The sequence below is a fragment of the Anolis sagrei genome, chromosome 3, assembly GCF_037176765.1.
Source record: "Anolis sagrei isolate rAnoSag1 chromosome 3, rAnoSag1.mat, whole genome shotgun sequence".
Taxonomy (NCBI): Eukaryota; Metazoa; Chordata; class Lepidosauria; order Squamata; family Dactyloidae; genus Anolis; species Anolis sagrei.
The window spans coordinates 184,033,685-184,060,567 of record NC_090023.1 but is presented as its reverse complement, the minus strand read 5'-3'; the positions used below and the strand labels follow the sequence as shown (position 1 = coordinate 184,060,567).

Genomic DNA, 26,883 nt, shown 5'->3' with positions numbered 1-26,883 from the left:
ATCTGGATTATATGGCTGTGTACAAGGGGCCTCAAATATCTGTGCATACAAAGTGGTGTAATCTGTAGAAATGTTTTTACCTAAGATTTTACACTTAATAGTATAGATTAAAATAGAACTACAAGGGTTGAATGAAAAGTAATGCCTCCATCTTCGTAACTCCTCAACAGATGGCAGTACTGGTATACGGCAGGTACTGGCTTGTTTAGTAGACTCTCCTCTACAGTTCCATTTTGGCGGAAAACCTTAGCATCGAACGGTTGTGTTGTTAAAGTGTGAAGTATGGAACCCTGCACAGATGGTTGGTCAATGTGACTTAGGCAACGTGCAGTCTTTAAATTCTTGACAGCAGAAGGTGTCACCCCAAAGGAGATTCATCAGAGAATGCAAGCTGTTTATGGTGATTGTGTTGATGTGAGTACTGTGCGTCATTGGGCGTATAAGTTTAAAGATATTGAGGTGGGAACATCTGACTTGGGTGACAAACAAAGAGTTGGACATCCTGTGACAGCAACCCCTGAGTTTCACAAGCCAAAGGTTGACAGATTGATTCGGGACGATTGTCATATCACTCAGAGAGAAATTTCTTTTCTTTTTTTTATAATTCTTTTAATAATTTTTATATAAATTACTCAGAGAGAAATTTCAAGCATTATTGGCATTTCACAAGTATGTGTGGGTCACATTATTTCTTTGCTTGGCTATCGGAAGATCTGTGCACGATGGGTTGTGGAAACAGAGTGTCAACTTCTTCCGTGATGGCTTCAGAAAACTTGTTTATCGTTGGCAGAAATGTATCCAATTGTCTGGTGATTATGTGGAAAAGTGAATAGTGGTAGTTAAAGAGCACATTCTAATGATTATTTCTGCGTTTGATTTATTAAAATATTCCCATCCAAACCCAAGTAACGAAGGTGGAGGCATTATTTTTCATTCAACCCTCGTAGAAGCATAAATAGATTAATCGCTGTGTATGTGTCTGTATAGGCACACACACAAACCCAGATTTGTATTTTTTCCAAAACAAATTTATGAGAAACCTCACTGTTTAAACTCCTCTTGTTCACTTGTTTCCCAGACTTCTTCAGCTGTATTGGTAATGATTTGGAGATCACATTGCATTAGGCTGGATGGAGCAGTCACACCTTGATAATCTCTATATCACATATTCTTTTTTGGTGTTAGATAACTGATGAACTGTAGAGCCTCTGAGTAATTTGAATCTGGGTGTTACCTGAAGGCAGTTGCAAAACATGAAAAAGCAGTGCCCTGAATGTCAGCAACAGACTATAAAGAAGAAGAGAGCATTTTGTCAACAGCTGGGACTTTGAAATCTTTCTGATGGCTAGAAAAACAACTTTGCCAAATATTGCATGAATGATGAAAATGCTTAGATCCAGGTTGTCCAGGACACAGTATTTATACCGTTATCAGACATTAAAGCTCAGGTTGCCATCTCCTATTTCTTTAAAAACCAGCAAAGGGTTTTAAATGTTTTAAATGCTAAACATAGGAACATTTGGTGGGAACACAGGAGAGGGATTTCTTATTGACTGTTCATGTTAGAACTCTCTTCCCCTCCTTACTAGCTGTAGGAAATCTGCTGACCAGAGGGTTAGCAGTTCGAAGCCATGAATTGGGGTGAGCTCCTGCCTGTCAGCTTATGTCCTAGCTTCTGCCTACCTAGCAGTTTAAAAGCATGTAATGCGAGTAGATCAATAGGTACCACTTTGGCAGGGAGATAAAGGGTGCCCCATGCAGACATGCTGGCAACAATCAGAGAAAGTCTATGGACAACAGGCTCCTCGGCATGAAGAAATGGACCATGGCTGGAGATGAGCATCACCTCCAGACACCGGAGATGGAAAGGGGAAGGCCTTTACCTCTGTTTGTGTATTGTATCTCATTGTTCACTATGTAAAAAGGCATTGAATTTTTGCCTTATATATGTAAACTGTAATCTGTTCTAAGTCCCTCTGGGGAGATAAAGCAGAATATAAATAAAGTGTGTAATTATTATTATTATTTGAAGCACAAGTTGAGTCCACAGTAGACAAGATCACTCTGCTGGCTGTTGTATTGACTCACACGCTGGACACTTCCCAAGTGTCTAGGACTGTGTGATGTATCGGCAAATAATGCACGCAGGTGGCCTTTTGCAGCAGTAAGGTGGCCTTTTGCAGCTGGCAGATGGTAATTTTGTCAGTGCCGATTGTGTTTAAGTGCAGGCCAAGGTCTTTAGGCACTGTACCAAATATGCCGATTATCACTGAGACCACCTTTATTGGCTTGTGCCAGAGTCTTTGCAGTTTGATCTTTAAATCCTCATATCATATGAGCATCACCTCCAGACACCGGAGATGGAAAGGGGAAGGCCTTTACCTCTGTCTGTGTATTGTATCTCGTTGTTCATTATGTAAAAAGGCATTGAATGTTTGCCTTATATATATATTTACTATGCTAAAGGGTGATGTCTAAGGCTGCATCGACACTGTAAGATGAATTCAGTTTGACACCACTTTAACTGTCATGGCTCTTTGCTACGGAATCCTAGGATTTGTAGTTTGGTGAGGCTCCAGGACTCTTTGGTAGAGAAGACCAAGACATCTAAAACTACAACTCCTACTGAGCCATAACAGTTAAAAGCCCCGGTTGTTGTAGGTTTATCGGGTTGTATGGCCATATTCTAGAAGCATTCTCTCCTGACATTTCACCTGCATCTATGACAGGCATCCTCAGAGGTTGTGAGACCTCTCAGACCTCACAACTTCTGAGGATGCCTGCCATAAATTCAGGTGAAATGTCAGGAGATAATGCTTCTAGAACAGGGGTCCACAAACTTTTTAAACAGAGGGCCAGATCACAGTCCCTCAAACTGTTGGAGGGCCGGATTATAATCTGAAAAAAAAAACATGAATTCCTATGCACGCTGCACATACCTTATTTGTAGTGTGAGAAAACACTTAAAAACAATACAATAATTAAAATGAGGAACAATGTTAACAAATACAAACTTATTAGTATTTCAATGGGAAATGTGGGCCTGCTTTTGGCTGATGAGATAGGATTGTTGTTGTTGTTATTTCAGACTTAGGTTGGCCCTGAGCGAGGGCCGGGTAAATGACCTTGGAGGGCCGCATCTGGCCCCCGGGCCTTAGTTTGAGGACCCCTGTTCTAGAACATGGCCATACAGCTTGAAAAACTACAAAAACCCAGTGATTCCAGCCATGAAAGCCTTCGCCAATACAGTTAAACGCTCCTTCTATACTGCCATATAATCCAGATGATCAAAGCAGATAATCTGGGATCAGATCCTGGGGTATAGGGCAGTGTAGATTGATCCTTAGAGTCTGGGTCTGCCTGATACCTGTTCCATTAGGAGACACCATGATTTTGTTATAAGAAGTGGGAAAACTAGAGGAAATGCAGCAGGGCCAGGCATGTAGCCGGTGGGGGGGGGGGAATTCTCAGGGTGGTCTGCGAGAATGCTTTACTGGTACATTATTTAAACTGTTATGTTTATTCATATCATGATCTGATCACCATGCTCAATATATCCTGTATGCATGGGGGTATTGGGGTAACGATACAAAAGGTTTGCTAGGGTAGATCCTCAGCCCCCCTCCCCAAATCAAAACCCAGCACCCCCCGAATCAGAATCCTGACTACGGGTCTGAGCAGGGCCATTAGGAGCCTTCCACTTGTCACTATTTGACAAATTGCATCTCTGCATAGAGGCCAGTTGCTAAGTTAAAATGGGTTTTTGTTTGCTGTCCTTTCATGATGATGTGCTAATATATGAACAGAGCACAGTAATGATCATAAGGTTCCTTGCACGGACATTCTGCTTCAAGCAGTAAGGACAGGAAAATGCTGTAATGCTTTCTTAGCCTGGCAGGAAAATGCTGTAATGCTTTCTTCTGTTAACAGCTAGGTGAATTTGGCAGGGAGAACTATATGGCCGGTTATGGTGATCTCATCACAATGTATAGTATGTAGATTAGAGATTTCCAAAAATTTCCAAAAATCCTTCTTTATGTTGATCATGAAAAAGAAAGAATAACAAAATTGCTATCTGCTTGCCCACAGAAAATCATATTTAATAATCTATAGCTGATGTCCACCCAATGCATTTTTCTGAATCAGTACCGCCAATAAGTCCAAGAATAGGCCTAAAAATGAAGATATCAAAATGGGCCAGAACTAACAAAATGAAGTTAAACAGGGCAAATGCAAGATACTCCACTTAGGCAGAAAAAATTAAATGCAACTCTTAAATCCAAACCTGCTTGGTCATAATTCAGGTGTCCATCCAATCAAAACCAACAAAGGTCCTATTGTGATTGGTGAGTGATGACAGGACAGGACCATGAAATTTGGGTGTTGGATATGGACCCAGTCCTTCTAACTCACTGCCAATACTCTGCCTTTTGAAGACAATCATACTCGGCCACCAGTGATTGCCTATGATGATGATAAAAGTTAAGATCTGTGAAGTTTGGCCACTAAAATAGGAATCATATGAAGAGCAGAGAATGATCAGGAAAAAGTCATCAGTAGATGCATTTTGAAAAAAATAATCTTCTCAAAAAAGTTCAAAATGTTTTTGTTTACTTATGCAAGGATTAACTGATCTAGGTGCTTGGTTTCACATGTACATATTGTTTTGAACGAAAAGTTTGCTGAAAACAAGTTCAGCTGCTTTTTTTCTTGCAATATGGGAACGGATCCCTAGTCATTCCAGATTATATCTGTCTCTGGCACCTTGATTTTCTGTTGAGGAAGTAACACACAGGAAGACATCTCCTTCATTAACTGAGGTGTACCTGTATTTGTGTCGTGTGCATTGTGCCTTCATATTTTTTCGTAAAAATATGGGATCAAAACATTTGAGTTGACTCCAAGGTCACTGCTATTACAGCAGGATCAGAATGAGAAACTTCCTCCAAGTTACTTGTTGCTGTTTACCTTGAATTGGCCTCAGTCCCCTCCTCAAAATGGCATCGGATAACATTTCATGGGACGCCCCGTGATCCTTGTCAGCGTGAATATTGTATGTTCAATGGCTAAAGGATTAGACTGCAGCTGGGCTATTTTAGGTTCCTCTCCAAGGAAAACTGAAACACATACCAGACAGCTTTGCTTATTTGCTTATTTACTTCACTCAGTGAGGGAAAGAAACACACAACAGAGCAGCAAGGGAATGGTATGGACCGCCCAAAAGGAAGAGTTTTATTTATTTCATTTCTCTTCATGGTAGAAGGAAATTTCATTGTTCACAAAACCAAAGCTGATTTTGAATGGGCTGAGATCCTCCACCTGTGTTTAATACGTTAATACATATAATGGATCATCTTCCACCATAATGTTGCACTGGAAGACCTAGAAATTCCTAGAGAGAACTTACTTACTTAGGCGATCCCTCGTTGTCTGAGTAGGATAGTCTTCCAGGGTCAGTGTGCAGTGTGCAGTGGGTCCGTAGATGACTGTGGAGCCCAATTCTTGATCTGCATCTTCTCCCGCAATGAGGGCATTGGTTTCCAGGTGGAAGGCGGTCCCGGTTGGGGTTGGCTTGACACACCTTTCTCTTGGTACGTTTCTCTTTCACCCTCCATTTGTGCCTCTTCAAGTTCTAGAGCACTGCTGGTCACAGCTGACTTCCAGCTGGAGCGCTCAAGGAGCAGGGCTTCCCAGTACTCAGTGTCTATGCCAGAGTTTTTAAGGTTGGCTTTGAGCCCATCTTTAAATCTCTTTTCCTGTCCACCAACATTCCATTTTCCATTTTTGAGTTTGGAGTAGAGCAACTGCTTTACTATCATCTATTGGACAGATGGCAAGCTATTTAACCTCAGCAGATTGAAAGCCAAAACCAAGGTTGTAACAACATGTCTTATAGAACTCCAGTATTCTGATGACAGTGTCGTCTGTGCGCATTCAGAAGACCTTTAAGCCACTCTAAACACCTTCCCAGAAGCATATGAGAAGCTCGGTCTGTCATTGAACATCAAGAAAACCAAAGTGCTCTTCCAGCGGTCACCGAGAATTAAGTCTCGGGCCAGACAAGATTCCAATTCAACCATAAATTTCCTTTTTTAAAAAATAGATGATGATGATGATGATGATGATGATTGTAAACACAAACAGAATGATACAAATCTCAATAACAATCCCACAATGTTAAATAGAATAAATATATAATGAAATTCCACTTAAATTTTCTCATTTTGATATGTCTAGTTTGCCAAACCTTGCCAATTCCACACTTATTTCCCACTTGTGTCGATCAGTTTTCCTGTCTTCCTTCCCTCCCTCATCCCCCTCCCACTAGGAACAGTTGCATCCTCAATTCAAGTGTTATTTTAATTGATCCGTTGTAGTGGTTTCCAACCTTTTTTTAAAACCAGGGACCATATTGACCAGGGACCGTTTTCCAACATTAGTACCAAAAGGGTTATGAATCAGTTTTTCGTCAACTCTTGATTCGGTTTGGTTATTTGTGGTGCTGATTCAGAAAATTGCATTGGATAGACCACATCAGCTCTGGTTTCTGATGCAGAACATATGCCATTCAGTAGTCACCATCTGCTCGAATTTAGCAACAGTCTTTTTTCTGCTGTCCATCCATACAATTTCCAAAAATCCTTCTTTATGTTGATCATGAAAAAGAAAGAATAACAAAGTTGCTATCTGCTTGCCCACAGAAAAACATATTTAATAATCTATAGCTGATGTCCATCCAATGCATTTTTCTGAATCAGTACCGCCAATAAGTCCAAGAATAGGCCTAAAAATGAAGATATCAAAATGCCCCCACTTCCAGACACCACATGGAACGGCTCTGCTCAGGGGGAGGGAGGAGGAGGAGAAGCAGCAGTCAGGAGGCTTGTTGTTGCACCTTTCGTGGGTAGCCAGCCTCTCCCCTCCTGACATCCCCATTGCCTCGGCTCTATAAGAGGGTTTCACGAGATCAGTCACTCTCATTGCAACAGAGTAGCAATGGTGAGGCTGTGGACCATATTTTAGTTCTTGCGGACCACTGGTGGTCCCCGGACCACAGTTTGGGAACCACGGGCCGCCCTGAGTCCCCCCTCAGGGGTGAGAAGGGCGGGGTAGAAATGGTCTAAATAAATAAATAAATATGAAGAGAGTATGATTCAGTTCTTTGTATTTTTTTTCCCCTTTACTCTAGCTACCAAAATTTCCTATTTAGAGTCCCAGTTCTTGAAACGTCCTGTTGTGTATTTCATTCTCCTTTTGAAAATGTAATTCTTGAGCATGAAGTCCGCTAAATATTCAAACAATTTTTTCATTTCCCATTTTCTATGTTCTTTCCAACACAGAGTTAAAGTTGCTTGGGAAGCTTCTATCATATATTTTGTGATATCGACCCATTCATTAATGCTGCCCTTACCATCTATTATCTGGGTAAATAATTGCCTTTTATTCAGCTCTACTTTTTGCCCTGTTAATTTTTTCCATCTTCTTCTGCTTTGTTATTTTATTATAAAATGTTTGTATCTTATCGCAGTCCCACCACATGTGCATAAAAGAGTCAATTTCACTACATTTGTGCCAACACAATTTTGATGTTGATTTAGTTATATGGGCTAGTTTAAATGGGGTTCTATACCATTTGGTTAATATTTTTCACTGTGTTTCTCTGGTCCTTATATGTTTAAATTTTTTGATTCAGTTAAACCCAGAAACAGATTTTGATCAAATTTTAAAATGGTAAAGAAGGAGAAAGACGTGATGGGTTTCATATGCAGGAAAATAATTGAAAAACAATATAAACTGAAGCAAAGATTGGTTGAGTTATGGAAAGAGGATCTAAACTGCAATGAGATAGGCACTGAACCAGACATTTCCATATAGTGTGTGTTTGAATGTAGTGTCTTGGCAAGAATGTTTGCAAATGAAGTCAGTCCTCCGTATCCACGGATTTTATCAAGGAATAAGGGACATAGAAAACAAGGAAGGCTGATGGCTAATGAAAAAAAAAGTTAGGGAAGAAGACAGGAAAGAAGTAGTCATCTATTGATGATATGCTTTTGTATTGTATTTTTATTTTTTGTTATATATTATTGCTGTGTTGGTTTATACTGATGTATTGTATTGCCGGGTTTGGCCTCATGTAAGCCGCCCCGAGTCCTCTTGGGGAGCTGGTGGCGGGGTATAAATAAAGATTATTATTATTATTATTATTATTGACACAAAAGCACAATATGTCACAGCAAACGAGATCTATATGCTGGATTTTGTATCACAAAATCACAAGTCGAACACTTCCCAAGCGTCTAGGACTGTGTGATGTATTTTTGAATGATGCGCGCATATCCAAGTAAGGTGGCCTTTTGCAGTTGACAGATCGAGATTTTGTCGATGTTTATTGTTTCCAAATGCCGGCTGAGAACTTTTGGCACGGCACCCAGTGCGCCGATGACCACTGGGACCACCTGTATTGGTTTATGCCAGAGCCTTTGCAGTTTGATTTTGAGGTCTTGATAGTGGCTGAGTTTTTCCTGTTGTGTTTCCTCAATGCGACTGTCACCTGGTATGGCGACATCAATAATCCAGACTTTTTTCTTTTCCACAATTGTGATGTCTGGTGTATTGTGTTCCAAGACTTTGTCAGTTTGGATTAGAAAGTCCCACAGTATTTTTGCATGTTCATTTTCCACAACCTTTGCGGGTTTATGATCCCACCAATTATTTACTGCTGGCAGGTGGTACTTGTGACATAAGTTCCAGTGAATAATCTGGGCCACAGAGTTGTGTCTTTGTTTGTAGTCTGTCTGTGTGTAGTCCGTCTGTGCGATTATTATTATTATTATTATTATTATTATTATTATTATTATTATCCTTCCTGTTTCATAAGAAAAGAAGACCTGCACCTACTCAATGGTTGAGGTTTCTTTGGTTTTTGATAGAGGCCGACAGTAGTGTTTTTTTTTAAAAAAATCAACACAAGTAAAAATGGATTGTAACACTCCTCTTAATCAAACAAACCATGGAAGTAGTCTCCAGCATGTAAGCACGCTATACTGGGCATAAATCAATCTAGGCATGTAACCGTTTCTATTAGTGGAATGGCGACCAGTGGGAGAAATGTTAATCTGGGCAGATATCCAGCAGAAGAATGCACGGTCTACTGAGACTTCCCTTGAACTTGGCTGACAGTCTCTGGAATGTACTGGTGACCAGCTTTGCTTGGGTGCTGACTTCCAGCTTCTTGATCAAGTTGGTTCTTCAGGTTAAAATCTATAATTGTGATCATTTGTTAAATACAAACTTTACAGTTGTGTACGTAAACATTATTTATGCCTTTGAAATTCTAATCTAAAAGGTGTTCTCTTCAAGAAGGTTTTCAGCTGCTATTGTATGTTATGAAAGTTCAGTGTGGCTTTATAATAGTAGAGAACAATGACCCTGGAAGCCAGGGCTCAAATTCCCACTTGAGACAAGTCACACTCTCTCAGTCTCACAGGAACACAAAAGCAATTTTTTTCTAGGAGTGTTGTGACTTATCCACAGTTAAGGTAAAGATAAAAGTTTCCCCCTGACATGAAGTCCAGTCTTGTCTGACTCTGGGGCATGGTGCTCATCTCCATTTCTAAGCCAAAAGCCGGCATTGTCCATAGACACCTCAAAGGTCATGTGGCCGGCATGACTGCATGGAGCGCCGTTACCTTCCCACCGGAGCGGTACCTATTGATCTACTCACATTTGCATGTTTTCAAACTGCTAGGTTGGCAGAAGCTCGGGCTGGCAGCGGAAGCTCACGCCACTCCCCGGATTCGAACCTGCAACCTTTCGGTCAACAAACTCAGCAGCTCAGTGCTTTAACCCACTGCACCAGAGTATAAGCCTCAAACCATGCCGGTTCCTAGATTCACCTTCAGGCCATTAGAAATCAGAAATGACTTGAAGGCACACAACAGCAACATGGAAAGAACTGTTGTTACTGGAGGGTTTGTTATTAATGGAGGGTTAAGTCAGTAGTATATACAGTAATCTCAGGGTGTGATTACTGTATATACTACATGTGGCTACTCAACAGAGAGTAGGGTAAATAGGATTTGGAATTAAATATGCATACAAATGGGTTTCAGAAGCAATCATTCTATTGACAGTTACTTGGGAATAAATCCTATTTGATATGTCTCTTGTGAGTAAGCATGTGTAAAATTGTCTCCTGCATGTATCTTGCAGTTTTGAAACTAGCATCAGAGTAATAGCAGTCATAAATGTAGTATTTATCATTTGTGATTTGCACGGAATAGATCTAGTGATGGTTATCTCCTGTTGCAGATGGGACAGAGCTTCTTTAAGCTACAACTTTTGGACTCTGCCAAGAACTGGATGATTGTGAGAGCTATGATCCTAAAAAGTAACGTTTCTAAACTCTGATCCACAGTGAAGATTATTTTTGAACAAAGGGCGTCCTGATGCATGTCTCCCTCTCTTACCTACCCATACTTTACACCAATTTTAAGTTTTTTTTGTGTCAGGAGTGACTTGAGAAACTGCTAGTTGCTTCTGATGTGAGAGAATTGGCAGTCTGCAAGGATGTTGCCCAGGGGATGCCCGGATGTTTTTGATGTTTTACCATCCTTGTGGGAGGCTTCTCTCATGTCCCTGCATAGGGATCTGGAGCTGACAGAGGGAGCTCATCCGCGCTCTTCCCAGATTTGAACCTCTGACCTGTCGTTCTTCAGACCTACTGGCACAAGGGTTTAACCCATTGTGCCAACCGGGGCTCCTAGTTTTTAAGTACTGATTGCTCCGAATCAGTACTGAAGCACAGAAGCCTTTGTGAGTTTCTCTTCATTTTGAATTGTCACGTGATAGAGGCGTTAAAGGTTTTTTTTATGGTTAAAATTATGCCAGTTGTAAATATTCAGTCCGCCTTTGGTGATGTGAATGCAAAGCAAGATCAATGGAGTGACTCTGGATTAAATCAAAGAATATGGCCCATAGTCAGCTGTTCTGAACAATGCACAGAATTTGCATCCCGGAATCCATGGGGTTAAAAATAAAACTTAATGTTAAACAATAAAGCAGTGGCTCCATTGAACTATTTGATAGTGACCTTCTTACAGAACAAAGTGCCGTTAGCTTTGATGTTTTTCCCCTACTTTTTCCCCCTTGTTTCAGATGTCAAATAATCTTTGCACCAGGTAACATTCCATGCATACCTTGCCTGTCAACTGGCATTGGTCTTACAGAGTGAGTCTGGACCAAAGGAAAGTCTTCCCATCCCAGCCATGGCTGCAGCAAGGAAAGGTTTAAGCGCTTCTCCTCCGGATGGCGGTTGGGGGTGGATGATTGTCATCGGCTGCTTCCTCGTGACTATCTGCACTAGAGCAGTGACAAGGTAAAACCATTTTGTGTACAATTTGTTGTTTACATATATATGTGTGCAATAAAGCTGTCATTGAAGCAAGGATTAATCCAACCGCCTAGTCCTTTAACAACAGGGCAGCTTGGTGGCTAAAGCAACACTCTGAATTAAACATTGTGAAAACACTCCCACAAAACCTTTAAAAGCTGCAGAATTTCTCCCAGTTGACAAAAAGCCTTTGGTGTTCTTCCTGTGGCTAAACATGAGGTGCCAATGCAGGTTTGTCTTGACTTTTACCTATTTCTCCTGGTGCATCATGGGACACAGAGCAGGCCTTTTGCATATTTCCAGAAGGTACAAAGGGAATACGAAGACATGTAGGAAGGTTGAATGAAAAGTAATGCCTCCACCTTCGTAAATCCTCAACAGATGGCAGTACTGGTATGCGGCAGGTACTGGCTTGTTCAGTAGACTCTCCTCTACAGTTCCTTTTTGGCAGGAAGCCTTAGCATTGAATGGTTGTGTCATTAAAGTGCAAAGTATGGAACCCTGCGCAGACAGTCGGTCATTGTGACTTAAGCAAAGTGCAGTCATTGAATTATTGACAACAGAAGGTATCACCTCAAAGGGATTCATCAGAGAATGCAAGCTGTTTATGGTGATTGTATTGATGTAACTACTGTGCATCATTCAGCAAGTAAGTTTAAAGATGTTGAGGTGGGAACATCTGACTTGCGTGACAAGCAAAGAGTTGGACGTCCTGTGACAGCAACCACCGAGTTTCACAGGCAGAAGGTTGACAGATTGATTCAGGACGATCGCCATATCACTCAGAGAGAAATTTCAAGCATAATTGGCATTTCACAAGAATGTGTGGGTCACGTTATTTCTTTGCTTGGCTATCGGAAGATCTGTGCACGATGGGTACCTAGGATGCTGACGCCTGAAATGAAAGCACACAGACTTGAAATTTCAGAGACTGGATCTTACCACTGTACAACATCCTCCATCCAGATTTAGCATGGTCTGACTTCCATCTGTTCCTGATAATGAAAGAAGATCTGTGGGGACATTATTATGCTTCTGATGAAGACGTTGAGAGAATTGTGAGATGCTGGTTGCAGAAACAGAATGCCGACTTCTTCCGTGACAGCTTCAGAAGACTTGTTCATCATTGGCAGAAATGTATCCAATTGTCTGGTGATTATGTAGAAAGCTGAATAGTAGTAGTTAAAGAGCACATTCTAAGGATTATTTCTGCATTTGGTTTATTAAAATATTCCCATCCAAACCCAAGTAACGAAGGTGGAGGCATTACTTTTCATTCAACTCTCGTGCCAAACTGTTTTTCCTCCATGACTTTAAAGGACATGCAGACTAAATGCAAATAGAATGTGAATATATACATTGTCATGGAATATTCATTGTAATGTACGAACACACCTAATGCTGACGATTTAAGGAGATGATTTCCAAAAGATGCTTCACAGACACTTTTCACACAAGTGAGTTTGAGACCTCTTTTTGTTGTTGTTGTTGTTGTTGTTGTTGTTGTTGTTGTGTGCCTTCAAGTTATTTCTGACTTATAATGACCTTAAGGTGAACCTATCACAAGTTTTTCTTGGCAAGCTATATTCAGAGTATGATTTGCAAGGTACTGCATGTCAGTATAATCCAGAATTTTATGGGCAATACCTTTTATTTGTCACTTAGTTTTGCTCCCTAAAGACCCTAACCCAGAAAGCCCTGCTGAGCTGCTGCTCATAGCTGCCAGGCTGGGTTCTGTTTGTTTTGGAGCAACGTAGGCTTCCTGCTGCTGCCCTACATTTTGACAACTCCGGAGAACTGGAGTGACCCGGTTTGTATACGTCACATTCGTTGTGCAATCCCATTCACTCATGGTAACCCTTTCAAGAACTCTCCTTAAGGGGATCCAAGAGGGCTCCTTCTTTCTATATATACACTCTCCAAACATCTGAAGTATCCAGAATATATTTGATGCCCCCTCTCTTCAGAAGGGAAGGAAGAAGAAAAATAATAAGTCAGCATGTTCACTTTAGTGTGATATATCTGTAGATCGCATAGTGTAAAGACAAATGAACATTGTAAGAGCATCAGTGGTCCTTAAGGTGTTTGCAAAATGGTAAAGCTGTGTTACATTAAGTTAGACTTATCTTTGTTAATGTTAATTTGCTTATAATTATTGTATTTCTATATTAATATAAAGTCAATACAAAGTTTATACCATGGTATAGTATAGATCAGTGGTTCTCAACCTGTGGGCTCCCAGGTGTTTTGGCATACAACTCCCAGAAATCCCAACTAGTTTATCAGATGTTAGGATTTCTGGGAGTTGAATGCCAAAACATCTGGGGACCCACAGGTTGAGAACCACTGGTATAGGGTATAGTGCTCGCTAGGCTTATTTTTTATAGTAATTCAAGCAACCAGGAACTACATTTATCTGGTATCTACCAATTGCTATGCGTAACGATACACAGAGTCTACTGCATATTTTTTCTTATGAGAGTTTTACAATACTTAAGATTCGGATGCAAAGAAAAGATAAGAAACGACAATGTCATAAAATACATGTTCAAAAATACACACACACACACATACACAAAAAAAAAACAGAGAAAAAGAACAGAGGGAAAAAGAGTGAGTTCTGATCTTCCTTTTGGGTGTTATATTTATATAGTTTGTCCACGCCTCTCTCAATAAAACATCCAGATAATCCCCTCTTTCAATAACCTGTTCTTTCTAAAAATCAAAAACCATCAGTTGTCAAGTTGACGGGAGTGGGGGGAGGGGCTGCTCTTGGTCCCACCTTCTTCACATATTTGGTCGGCAGGAACGAGAGACAGGCCTTCTCAGCGGTGGCCCCTCAGCTGTGGAACGCCCTCCCTAGGGACATTAGATTAGTCCCCACCCTCTTAACATTTCGTAAAAAAGTCAACACCTGTTTTTTTGAGCAGGCTTTCTCAAATGCATTGTAGCAGACAAACCCTGATCTCGGAACAACTGGACAATGCGATTGGATAATGATTTTGGTAATGAGATGTGGAGGAGCTATGTTTTTATTGGTTTTATTACTTACTGAATTTTATTTATGTTAAATGTTTTAATTGTTTTTATATTATTGTGGGCATTGAAATGTGCCGTTTTGTGAACCGCCCTGAGTCGCCCTCAGGTGAGAATGGTGATATACAAATATTGTAAATCAATCCCATCAATCTGATAAAATGTTATTTTGTGTCATTCAGAATGCCAGCAAATATTAGACATCACTCTATACATTTTGGACAATTCTCTGGGGTTATATATCAAGAATACAGCATTTAATAAAAGTTTTTAGGAATTGCGGGAGGTGAAGTCCAAAACACCCGGAGGGCTAAAGTTTGCCCACGCCTGGTATAGATGGTCTGCTGTTGCAAAACTATCCTACTGCATTTAGGAGCAATTTTTAATTATTATTATTATTAAACTTTATTTGTACTCCACTAGCATCTCCCAAAGGACTCGATGCGGCTTCCAAAGGCCAAGGCCTCAACAAAACAACAAACAATAACAATACAATACACAGCAAATTAAAAACATAAGCAATAACAAAACATTACACCTTTATGCAATAAAAACCAGGGCCGGGCCAGTGATGGGTACAGGTTAAAAAGTGCTGGGTGTGACAGGAGGTATGTTGGGATTCTGGGCAAGTGCAATGTGCAGAGAGTCTAATAAAGTGCTTCTGGGACATAGTACTGGGGGTTATCCTATTCTGGAAAGGCACATCGGAATAGCCAGGTCTTCAAGTTCTTCCTAAAGACTGCCAATGTGGGTGCTAGTCTAATGTCTTTGGAGAGGGTGTTCCAAAGTCGGGGGGCAACCACAGAGAAGGCCCTGTCCCTCGTCCCCACCAAACGCGCCTGCGACGCAGGTGGGATCGCGAGCAGGGCCTCTCCGGATGAACGAAGGGAGCACGTGGGTTCATAAATGGAGATGCGGTCACGCAGGTAGGCAGGTCCCAAACCGTTTAGGGCTTGTTTGTTGTTGTGTGCCTTCAAGTCATTTCCAAGTTATGGTGACCCTAATGTGAACCTATCACAGGGTTTTGGTCAAGACTTGTTCAGAGAACATTTGACATTGCTCTAAGGTGTGAATTGCCCAAGATCACCCTGCGGCTAAGCGGAGATTTGCACCCTAGCGTTGGAGAGCCCAACACTCAAACTATAATACTCTTCACTAATATCAATGTAAAATTCAGCTGTCACTCTGGGTAGAAATATCCAACGCCTTTGCAACAGCATTTTTCGGGGCAGTACTGACTGTTGCTATAGCCTACTATTTTATAGATAAAACCTACCTCCTAAACAAAATCTATTTTTTCACCTAGATTTAATGGTGCAGACATGATCTACTTCTTATTAGGCTAGGAAGAGGGGTGAAGCTGGGGAGTGTGGAGTAAGAGTGATATTGTGTAGCTATATTAAATCTGGGGATTACACAGCTTCAAGAGCTCGGGCAAACGGACCTCTCTAGCTTGAACAGAAAGATATCCCCTGACTTATTTTTCAGAGATGAATGCTGTGTCATGACATGCTGTTGAAGAAACACTTCAGTTAATCATGGGCAGATCACATGTTAGCCTCTTGGAAAAGCACATTTCTGCAACTCTTGCAGTTCTCCTAGGTGAATTCTTGTTTATCTGTCTAAAATGGAACGAAAAGTCCACAAGCCTCTACCTCTTTCCAGTATGTGCTAGACAGAGTAGTACAGACTGGTGATAGAGTCCATTTTATTTGTTGATCTGATTTGCTTTATATTCCACTTTTTTCATGGATGGGACACAAAGTGGCTTATCTTCTATATAAATAAAAATGCAATGTTAGTTTGTAGGATTAACAGAACTCAAAAACCACTGGAAGAATTGACACCAAATTTGGCCACAAGACACCTACTAGCCCAAGGAGTGACCATCACTCAAAAAATGATTTTGTCATTTGGGAGTTGCAGTTGCTGGGATTTATAGTTCCCCTACAATCAAAGAGCATTCTGAACTTCACCAGTGCTGGAATTGAATCAAACATGGCACACAGGACTCCCATGACCAACAGAAAACACTAGAAGAGTTTGGTGGGCATTGACCTTGAGTTTGGGTGTTGTAGTTCACTTACATCCAGAGAGCACTGTGGACTCAAGCAATGAACGATCTGGACCAAACTTGGCATGAATACATTTGGGAATTGTACAGTAGTTGCTGGGATTTATAGTTCATCAACATTCAAAGTGCATTCTGAACCCCACCAACAATAGAACTGGGCCAAACTTCCCACACTGGACCCATCATGAACAACAGAAAATACTGTGGTGGCCTTAGGCGGCCCTTCTGACACCCCCTCATGACACCCCAGGGGTTCCAACCCTCAGGTTGAGAAATGCTGCCTTACGGCCATCCAGTCCAACTCCCTTCACCAGGGCAAGAAAACATAAAGCCCTCGTGACAAAAGCCATCTAGCCATAGATACAGATAGATATGATTCACATACATATATATGTATATGACACATATAGTATCATAGATTTGAAAGGAACCCCTAAAGAAGGACAATTATATGTTGCATTTTCCAGAGGAGGCAAACCTCACAATCTCTACATCAACATTGACAAAGAAACAACAAGAAGTACTGTTTACCCACAAGCATAAAGAAATAATGTATATTAGAAACCAATAGTTTCTCATTATTTTATTTTCAAGATCACCAGACTGGGCCATAGCAACACGTGGCAGAGGACGTGCCACGTGTAACGTTCGTTTGTGGGATTAGCAGAACTCAAAAACTGCGGGACGAATTGACACCAAATTTGGACACAATACACCTATCAGGTTAACAAGTGACCATCACTCATAAAACACAGCAGAAGAGACTTAAAATGCCAAAAAACAAAAATTACATTACAACCCATACGCAAAACCACACACATATATATGCAAACACACATATACACGTATACACAGACTGGGCCACAGCAATGCATGGCAGGGGACGGCTAGTATAAAATAAAACAGGATGTCTAAAACAATATGGAGTACAAAAATTGCATTAACTTATACATTCAATTAAAACGCTGATTTTAAAAAGTTAAAAATGAAAACATTTAAAATTTACATTTGTTGTTGTTGTGTGCCATCAAATTGTTTCTGGCCCACAGCATGTTGGAGGTTGTAAATGTAAATAAACACAAACTTTACCACTGAATCTGAACCAAAATATACCCTGGAATATAATAATGTGTCACTCAGATTTGTGTAACGAGTAACAGTAACTTTACTTCAGTTCAAAAGTCAAACAGAGCAACAATATATACAGCAGTCTCTCTGAATTCTTACAGAGAACAGAGGGGATAAACAGTACTTTTAAAAAGTATAAAAAATATGGTTCATGCCTTAAAAATGATCAGGCTTCAGAGAGTTGGCAGCCATTTCCTTTGGTTCAATTCCATCATTGATGGAATTCAGAATGCTCCTTGATTGTAGATTACCTATAAATCCCAGCAACTACAACTCCAAAATGTCAAGGTCTATTTTCCCTAAACTCCACCAGTATTCACATTTGGGCATATTGACTATTCGTGCCAAGTTTGGTCCAGATCTATCATTATCTGAGTCCACAGTACTCTCTGGATGTAGGTGAACTACAACTTCAAAACTCAAGGTCAATGCTCAACAAACCCTTCCAGTTTTTTTCTGTTGGTCATGGGAGTTGTGTGCCAAGTTTGGTTCAGTTGCATCATTGATGAAGTTCAGAATGCTCTTTGATTGTAGATGAACTATAAATCCCAGCAACTACAACTCCCACATGGTAAAATTAAATCCCCTCCCCAACCCCACCAGTATTCAAATTTTGGCGTATCAGGTATTTGTGCCAAATTTGGTCCAGTGAAAGAAAATACATCCTGCATATCAGATATTTACATTACGATTCATAACTGTAGCAAAATTACAGTTATGAAGTAGCAACAAAAATAATTTTATGAATGAGGGTCATCACAACATGAGGAACTGTATTAAGGGTTGCATCATTAAGGAAGGTTGAGAACCACTGCTTTACGTGGAAGGCATGAGTAACAATGCCACCAGTTGTAGGGACGTTACTGCTTTGTCAGAGTCTCCTATAATTTGTAATGAATCTACAAAATCGATAACACAGCCACTAGCCTGTAATATTTTGTTTATCTTCCTTTGATGTGTACACCGGCTTGGCTCGAAAGTATACGAAACAGAGGCTTAGATTTAAGAGAAACTGTAATAAGTTTATTGAAATATGGAAGCTTAATGGTTTCAATGTTTCTTAACTCCTAGAGGTACATTCCTTTAGTGGTTACATTTATAATCTTTCATAAAACAACTCTTAAGAGGACTGTTCTTTCCGCTAGACAGGTTTTAAATGTATTTCCCTCAAAATGTGTTTCTTTCCTTAACAGATCACTCCAAGCACTAGTCTATTCTTTACCTCTGTTATCTCTGTTACAGTAAAGATTCTTACTGGGGTTCTCTTCCTTTTTTTTTTTTTTGCTCAAATTCTAACCACTAATCTAAATAAGTCAACTTGGTCTATCTAAACTTGGTCTATCTAAAAGCCTAAACCTTCCTGATTCTCAACACAGTAGAACCAGCTTTCCCTGTGGTTCTCTGACCACAGACTGCCTATTTAAAATGCCTGCTCTTGCCAAGTGGCAGTTGGCTTCTCCCCTTTTACCATGCCAACCCATGTCAGAGTGAGCTGAGCTGGCTACCATCCCCCCAGTTATGTTATTTTAAATACTTACCCCTTTAAACACCTATCTATACATGACCGTAGGTTAAAATTCACACTTCACCACAGCATGCTATAAAGAATGTCTCAGTATCTCTCACAATATGGTAATAGTGTCATACCCAAGGAACAAATCAGGCCTCGAGTTCAGATATAGTTCAATACATTTTGGTGTGAGCAGAAATATATATGTTGATCACCGCTTAAAAGTCTCATAGGAAAGATTCTCTCTTTTCCATGTAGCCTAGAAATCAAATGTAAGTTTCCATGTAACCTGTGGTTATCTTTTTGGTCCAAACACTTTTGCCCAGGTTTGATTGCATGTCTTTCTTTTCCAGGTGTATTTCGATCTTTTTTGTAGAGTTCCAGACTTACTTTGCTCAAGATTATGCTCGGACAGCTTGGATCCATTCCATTGTAGATTGTGCTACAATGCTTTGTGGTGAGCTTATTTATGAATGCATATTTATATATGCACATTTATGTATGCATAAGAATAAATCTCTTTAAAATTGAAAGGAGCTATTTCTGAATGAACATATGCAGGGTATTTTCTGTGTTTTCTTTTATGTTGTACTATATTTAGCCAGCAATTTATTTATTTATCGTATCAGGAGTGAACCAAAACAGTTTATTGCATTAAAAACAAACAAACAAACAAAACACAAAGTTTGCAGACTTGGTATTTTATTAAATGTCCTTTGACCAGTACCTGGCCACTTGGAGTGCCTCTGGTGTTGCTGCAAGAAAGTCCTCCATCGTGCATGTGGCAGGGCTCAGGTTGCATTGCAGTAGGTGGTCTGTGGTTTGGTCTTCTCCACACTTGCATGTCATGGATTCCACTTTGTAGCCCCATTTCTTAAGGTTGGCTCTGCATCTCGTGGTGCCAGAGCGCAGTCTGTTCAGCGCCTTCTAGTCGCCCAGTTTTCTGTGTGCTCAGGAGGGAGTCTCACATTTGGTGTCAGCCATTGATTGAGGTTCTGGGTTTGAGCCTGCCACTTTTGGACTCTCGCTTGCTGAGGTGTTCCAGCGAATGTCTCTGTAGATCTTAGAAAATTATTCCTTGATTTAAGTCTTTGGCGTGCTGGCTGATTCCCAAACAGTGTGTGGGCCGGAGATGTCACTGCCTTGGTCCTTCCACTATTGGTTGCTACTCCCCGGCGGATGTCAGGTGGTGCAATACCGGCTAAACAGTGTAACTTCTCCAGTGGTGTAGGGCACAGACACCCAGCCAGCAATAACCAGACCTCAGTGGCTGAAACTTCTGGTTTTCGATTGTCAGAACCAACACGGGTCCAATCAGACCTTCTGATCTCAGAAATTTAATTTTAATACAGGTACACACCAGGCAGCTTTGTTAAAAAAAGAGATTTCTTACTAAGTATTTCTGGATTGTATGTGGGAAGTTCCTCATCAGATCTTGATGCAGCTTCCGCTTTTATCTCTTACCAGTGAATGGAGATAAGAGGCTATTTAAAACTCAGGAAACTCTTGCATGGGATTAAGCTTTACTTTGGAGCTTGGGAAGCTTCTGCATGAACTTTATAAGGAAAATGTTGAGTGAGGACACATTTCACTTTTTATTGGTTTGGGGTTTTTTTTTTACACCTCAAACTCAGATCAAATGAAAAATAGTACATACTGCATGATGAATGTTTTGTTGTTTGAAAAAGTAAATACTTCACACGTAGGGGGTAATCAACACATGGCATGCCTCCTATGGAGTATTGAACTTTCTTGCACAACTATAAAGTGGAACCTGAAAAAGGGATGAAAATGAGTTCAGTTGAGCCCTGTGTCTTTCCACTCCTGTCCTCTCAGTCTATAATAAAGTTTTCCTCACATTCTGTTTTGGAGACATGGTGAATTAGTGTGGTATATAGAAAAGCTTTGTGATCTTAATTTGAAATCTAACTTTTCCAGGAAACAAGCATCATATGTGTGTTAGACTTTTATTTCTTGCTTCTGTTTGAATTTATTTTAACTGTTTTCAAATGTTATGATGGTTTAGTATCTTGTTAACTCTCATGTGCTGTTAATTTCTTACTGTATTTGTTTTGATGGTTGTAATCCTCCTTAATTTCCAAACTTGGGAAAATAACAACAACAACACTTTATTGATATTCCTCCCTTCTCCCCGAGGGGACTCAGAGTGGATTACAACATATAAACAGGCACAGGCAAATATTCAATGTGTTGTTATAACGAAATACAATGAGACGCAAATACACAGTCAAAAGCAAAGGCTTCTCTTTTCATTTCTGGCTCTGGAGGTGGTGCTCATCTCCATTTCCAAGTCAAGGAGCCCGTATTGTCCATAGACATGTCCTGGTAGTGTGGCTGACATGACTGCATGGAGTGTCTTTTTGCCTTTTCCTGCCGAAGTAGTATCTATTGATCTACTCACATTTGCATGTTTTTGAACTGCTAGGTTGTCAGGAGCTAGTTCTAACAGCAGGAGCTCATCCCGTCCTATGGATTTGAACTGCCAACTTTCAGTTCAGCAGTTCAGCAGAACAAGAGTTTAACCCATTGCACCACCCGCGGTTTGATGTTGTTGTTGTTGTTGTTATTGCTATTATTATTCATGTGGGGAGTTTTAAATTAGGGACTGAATATTTTGAATTTGAAATGTTTCAGACCACTATTCCCAATGGCTATGCTGCCCAAGGCTTTTTGGAGAAGAACAGGTGTATCTGTTGCCATAGCTATGCCTAGCAACCTCGTCGGGCAGGGTGAAATAAGCATCCTAGGATGTGTTTACACCATCTGGGGGATGGAAACCGACACCGAACATCACACAATGTGTTACTTCCAGAGTAGGCCATGACCCCAACCAAGGGAAAGCGTCGCCGGACGCTTTCACCCCAACATGGGAAGCTTCCCATTTTGTGCTGGCTCCAGTGGAGCTAGCACAGGGCCTCCCCACAAGGGCAATGTTTTCCCCATGTGATCAGGAAATCGTCTCCGAGAGGGAGTTGTGCACAGGGTGACAGATTCCCCCTCCCACCCGCTTCTCCCTCTTTGCTCATGATGAGGTGGTTTGTGTGTGGTGAAGCAATATTGAAAAATCAATTTTAAGTTGGGATTTTTTATTTGCATGTCACCAGTGGATTTAACTTGTAAATAGTGTTTTATCTCTTATTTTAATGATGTCATATCGTACCTTAAGCCACAGGTAAAGGCGGGTAATAAATTTGTTATTATTATTATTTTACTGACACAAAAACACAGTCTGTCACAGCAAACGAGATCTATATGCTGGATTTCATATCACAAAATCACAAGCTGAACATTTCCCAAGCATCTAGGACTGTGTGATGTATTTTCGAATGATGTGCGCAGATCCAAGTAAGGTGGCCTTTTGCAGTGGACAGATCGTGATTTTGTCAATGTTTATTGTTTCCAAATGACAGCTGAGATCTTTTGGCACCACACCTAGTGTGCCAATGACCACTGGGACCACCTGTACTGGTTTATGCCAGAGCCTTTGCAGTTCGATTTTGAGGTCCTGATAATGGCTGAGTTTTTCCTGTTGTTTTTCCTCAATGCGACTGTTGACCCCGGTGGCGCAGTGGGTTAAAGCCCTGTGCCGGCAGGACTGAAGACCGACAGGTCGCAGGTTCGAATCTGGGAAGAGGCAGATGAGCTCCCTCTATCAGCTCCAGCTCCTCATGCGGGGACATGAGAGAAGCCTCCCACAAGGATGATAAAAACATCAAATCATCCAGGCGTCCCCTGGGCAACATCCTTGCAGATGGCCAATTCTCTCACACCAGAAGCGACTTGCAGTTTCTCAAGTCGCTCCTGACACGACCAACCCCCCCCCCCCCCAAAAAAAACCCTGGTATGGCGACATCAATAATCCAAACTGCCTGCGTCCAGATTATTATTATTATTATTATTATTATTATTATTATTATTATTATATGGTAGGGGGCAAATTCTGTGGATCTGGATTTTGAAATTTCAGAGCCGTCTGCCTTTTCTTGGCTGAGTATAGGTGTCTGTAGATCAGTTTGGTCATGTGAAAGTATACTTGCTTCTGCAAAGACATGTGCAACCCTAACTTCAATCCTTTTCATTTTAAGCTCCGCTTGGGAGTTTTATCAGCAACCACGTCTCATGTCAGGTGGGCATCATGCTAGGAGGATTGCTTGCATCTGCTGGCCTTATCTTGAGTTCCTTTGCCACAAGCCTGGAGCATCTTTATCTTTCCCTGGGAGTTCTTACAGGTATTGCTTATCACTATTGATGCTAATGTTGTTGTTCTGTTCTGCCAGTCTCCTCTAGGCATAAGATATATTGTGAAACAGCAAATTCTGTGCATATTTTCTGAGACATAGGATGCACTAAGTTCAGTGAAAATACCCTGCATGTGGATAGGTTAAGGATTGCAGTGTTATTACAGCAGCATCTCATGCATATCATCCTGTCCATTGGGGCTTTTTTCTTTAGTATGTGAAAGTAGAATTGCAGCTTTAAGGATGTAGTTGCACACAGGCATGTAGCCGGGAAGGGGGGGGGGGCTTGAGGGGCTTCAGCCCCCCCCCCCCCGAAATTCTCATGCTGGTTTGCGAAAAAGCCTTACTGGTGCATTATTTAAATTGTTATGTTTATTCATATCATGATCTGATCACCATACTCAATATATCCCATATGCATGGGGGTATTGGGGTAATGATACAAAAGGTTTGCTAGGGTAAACCCTCTTTCATTCAGACTCAACCCCCCCCCCCCCCGAAACAAACTCACCCCACCCCCAAATCGAAATCCTGGCTACGGGCCTGGTTGCACACAAAAGAGATAGGAGCAGATAGGAGCAGAGCTATGATTAGTTTTGGAATATGATAATTCTCACTTGAATTTCTATTAAATTTAACTGCAGATGACTCAAAGTCCAATAAATGTTCTTGGTGCATGTGACTATTTGAATGTTAGTGTCAAGTACTTGAGTTTTGGCACAATCATTACATTAATTTATTTTTGAAAGCTGAAATGAAATTTCTCCACAAATTCTCACATTTTGAGAGCTGCAAATGGAATTCCACCCTTTAAATGTTAAGGTTCATCAGTTTTCAAGTGGATATGAAGTTCACTTTTGAATTTGTAGGCCATACACACCTTGCTGTTTGTTGCAGCCGCACCACTAACCTTACAAGGTTAACTGGCTTTAGAATCCAAATGCTCTGCTGATTGCATTGCCTTGATTCATTTCCAATGAATTTAGTCATCCCTTTAACAAAACACTCTATTGTTTTTCTCTAGTTCATTTCCCCAAAGATGAGGAGTGGAAATGTTTATGCTGAAACTGCTGACTTATTAAAAACTAGCATTGTAGCTACGGTGATGTGAGCTTAGGACTCAAACCCCTGCAGTTTAATAATAGTTTTGTAGAAATGCCGCCAATAGTTTGTTTGCTAAAGGGGGAAAAAAGCTCCATTCTTATCGTTTGTGTTGTGTAAGGTCTTCAGTTTCAAACCTAATGCATATATTCCATAAGTAAGAAGCCCCTGTTATTTGCTACAACACTAAAAAAAACCTACCCCTAAAGTTTCCTCGATGATAGTTATTGAGAAAAGTCCCTGGTCTTTCTGGTTTGGGGATTCTGAGAGTTATATTCTAATACAATACATTAGATTAAAAAAAACACAGGTGATTGGTTCCTCAAAGGAATTGTTTTCCTTGTGCATTTTCAAGTCTTTCTGACTTGGAGTAATTTTAAGGCTTAACCTACACTGCTATATAATATAATTTGAATCTGCATTATATGGTCAGTGTAGTAGGCATGGTTAGGTACCGTCGGAATCTTTGTAATTCGGAATAAAGTTGGAAAAATTACCTTTTTGATGTGATTTTGAAGTTTTTAAGAAAACTGGAAGTCCCTTTGCCCTTCCAAAGCTTTCTCCGCCATTTTTGTTACAACTCATTTTTGTTACTTTTCCCTGCTTCTGGTCCCTGGCCTCGGCTCAAGCCAGAGAAGCTAGTTTTAAAGCCAGAGAAGGGAGGAATTTCCTCCACTTGCTTTTCCCTGCTTCTGGTCCTTGGCCTCGGCTCAAGCCAGATAAGCCAGTTTTAAACCAGAGAAGGAAATAATTTCCTCCACTTGCTTTTCCCCACTTCTGGCTCCTGGCCCCAGCTCAAGCCAGAGAAGCCAGTTTTAAACCAGAGAAGGAAGAAATTTGCTCTGCTTGCTTTTCCCCGCTTCTGGAGTAAAACAACTGCTTTCAAAGTAAAGACCACCCAATGAAACAGGAAATAACACTTTCAAACCATTAACGAAAGGATTCGGAAGTCTCGGAAGTTTCAAAAAGCTTTGAACATTTTTTTTCTCCGAAAATCAGAATTGACTTTAGAATTGAACTACCAGCGCCCCCTACATCCGAAATGAGTTTTGAACTTCTTTTTTTTAATCAACCAAGCCTACAGTGTAGAGACCCATATAATGCTGTTCAGCTGCATTATATGGGTGTAAAGCAGGCATGGACAAATTTCGGCCCTCCAGGCAGTGCTCATTTCTGGCTCTGGGAGGTGTTTTTCTCCATTTTTCAGCAGAGAAGCCTGTGTTGTCACCTTTTGGTCATGTGGCCAGCAAGATTGCTTGGAGCGTCTCTGGCTTTTCTCGCCAAAGTGGCACTTATTGATCTACTCAGATTTGCATGTTTTCAAACTTCTTGGTTGGCATGAACAAGGGCTGAGAGATGGGAGCTCATCCCGTCTCACAAATTTGAACTGCCAACCTTCAGGTCAGTAGTTCAGCCAACCTTCAGATCAGCAGTTCAGCAGCACAAGGGTTCAACCCACTGTGCCCCTGCAGCCCAATTCATATTATATTTTAGAGACATTATAGATTTGCTGCTAACCTATATTGGCTTGTATGTGTGATCCCCCCACTCTCTTCTTCCAGGATTGGGCTTTGCGCTTTCTTATTCCCCAGCCATAGCGATGGTGGGCAACTATTTCCACAAGAGGAAGGCTCTCGCTTACGGGATTGCCATGTCTGGCAGCGGGATTGGTACCTTCATCCTCGCTCCTGTGGTGCAGCTTCTGATTGAACAGTTTTCCTGGCGAGGAGCCTTACTCATCCTCGGGGGCTTTGTTTTAAACCTCTGTGTCTGTGGTGCCTTGATGAGACCTGTTGCAGGGAAGGAGGGCCGCAAGAACATCCCGGAATTTCCTGAACAGGAGTTTGAGCCAGAAGCGCCAAAGCAGGACTTCAAGAAGTGGTCCGTCTGCTCCCCCCTCATCAAAGTCTGGTCGCACAAGTGCCTGTGCCCATGTTCATGGCAGGAATACAGCTTTCTCCTGATGCCAGATTTTGTGGTGCTGGCAGGGTCAGTCTTATTCATGGCTTACGGATGCAGCCCTCTCTTTGTTTACCTGGTGCCTTATGCGCTGCGGGTCGGAGTGAGTCACCAGCAGGCAGCTTTCCTCATGTCTATCCTTGGGGTCGTCGACATTATTGGCAACATCACTTTTGGATGGCTCACGGACAGAAGGTAACGTCTGAATAGAAAGCTGTGTAGAATGAAGAATAATAAACAGGAGTGTTTATGGCTTGCAGACCCAGAGCCTGGAAGCAACATATTACCTGTAATGGGGTACTGGAAAATTAAGGTGCAACCAAGTGTTTTTCAAAAGCAACACAATGAGTTGAAACAAAGCTATTTGTATAACTTGGTTAGACTGTGTTACATGTGTGTAATTCCATTACACACATTTGTATAA

General features: G+C 41.0%; 1 protein-coding gene across 1 annotated transcript in view; it reads left to right on the top strand.

Annotated features, from left to right (window-relative positions):
- The window catches only part of SLC16A12 (solute carrier family 16 member 12), a 90,549-nt gene that overhangs the window by 49,332 nt on the left and 14,334 nt on the right, over positions 1 to 26,883 (top strand). Inside the window, exons 2-5 of the mRNA XM_060768757.2 lie at positions 11,158 to 11,377; positions 19,494 to 19,597; positions 23,247 to 23,390; positions 26,063 to 26,654. Coding sequence (XP_060624740.2) covers positions 11,268 to 11,377; positions 19,494 to 19,597; positions 23,247 to 23,390; positions 26,063 to 26,654 — 950 coding nt within the window. The 5' untranslated portion in view covers positions 11,158 to 11,267. The remainder of the gene's footprint in view (positions 1 to 11,157; positions 11,378 to 19,493; positions 19,598 to 23,246; positions 23,391 to 26,062; positions 26,655 to 26,883) is intronic.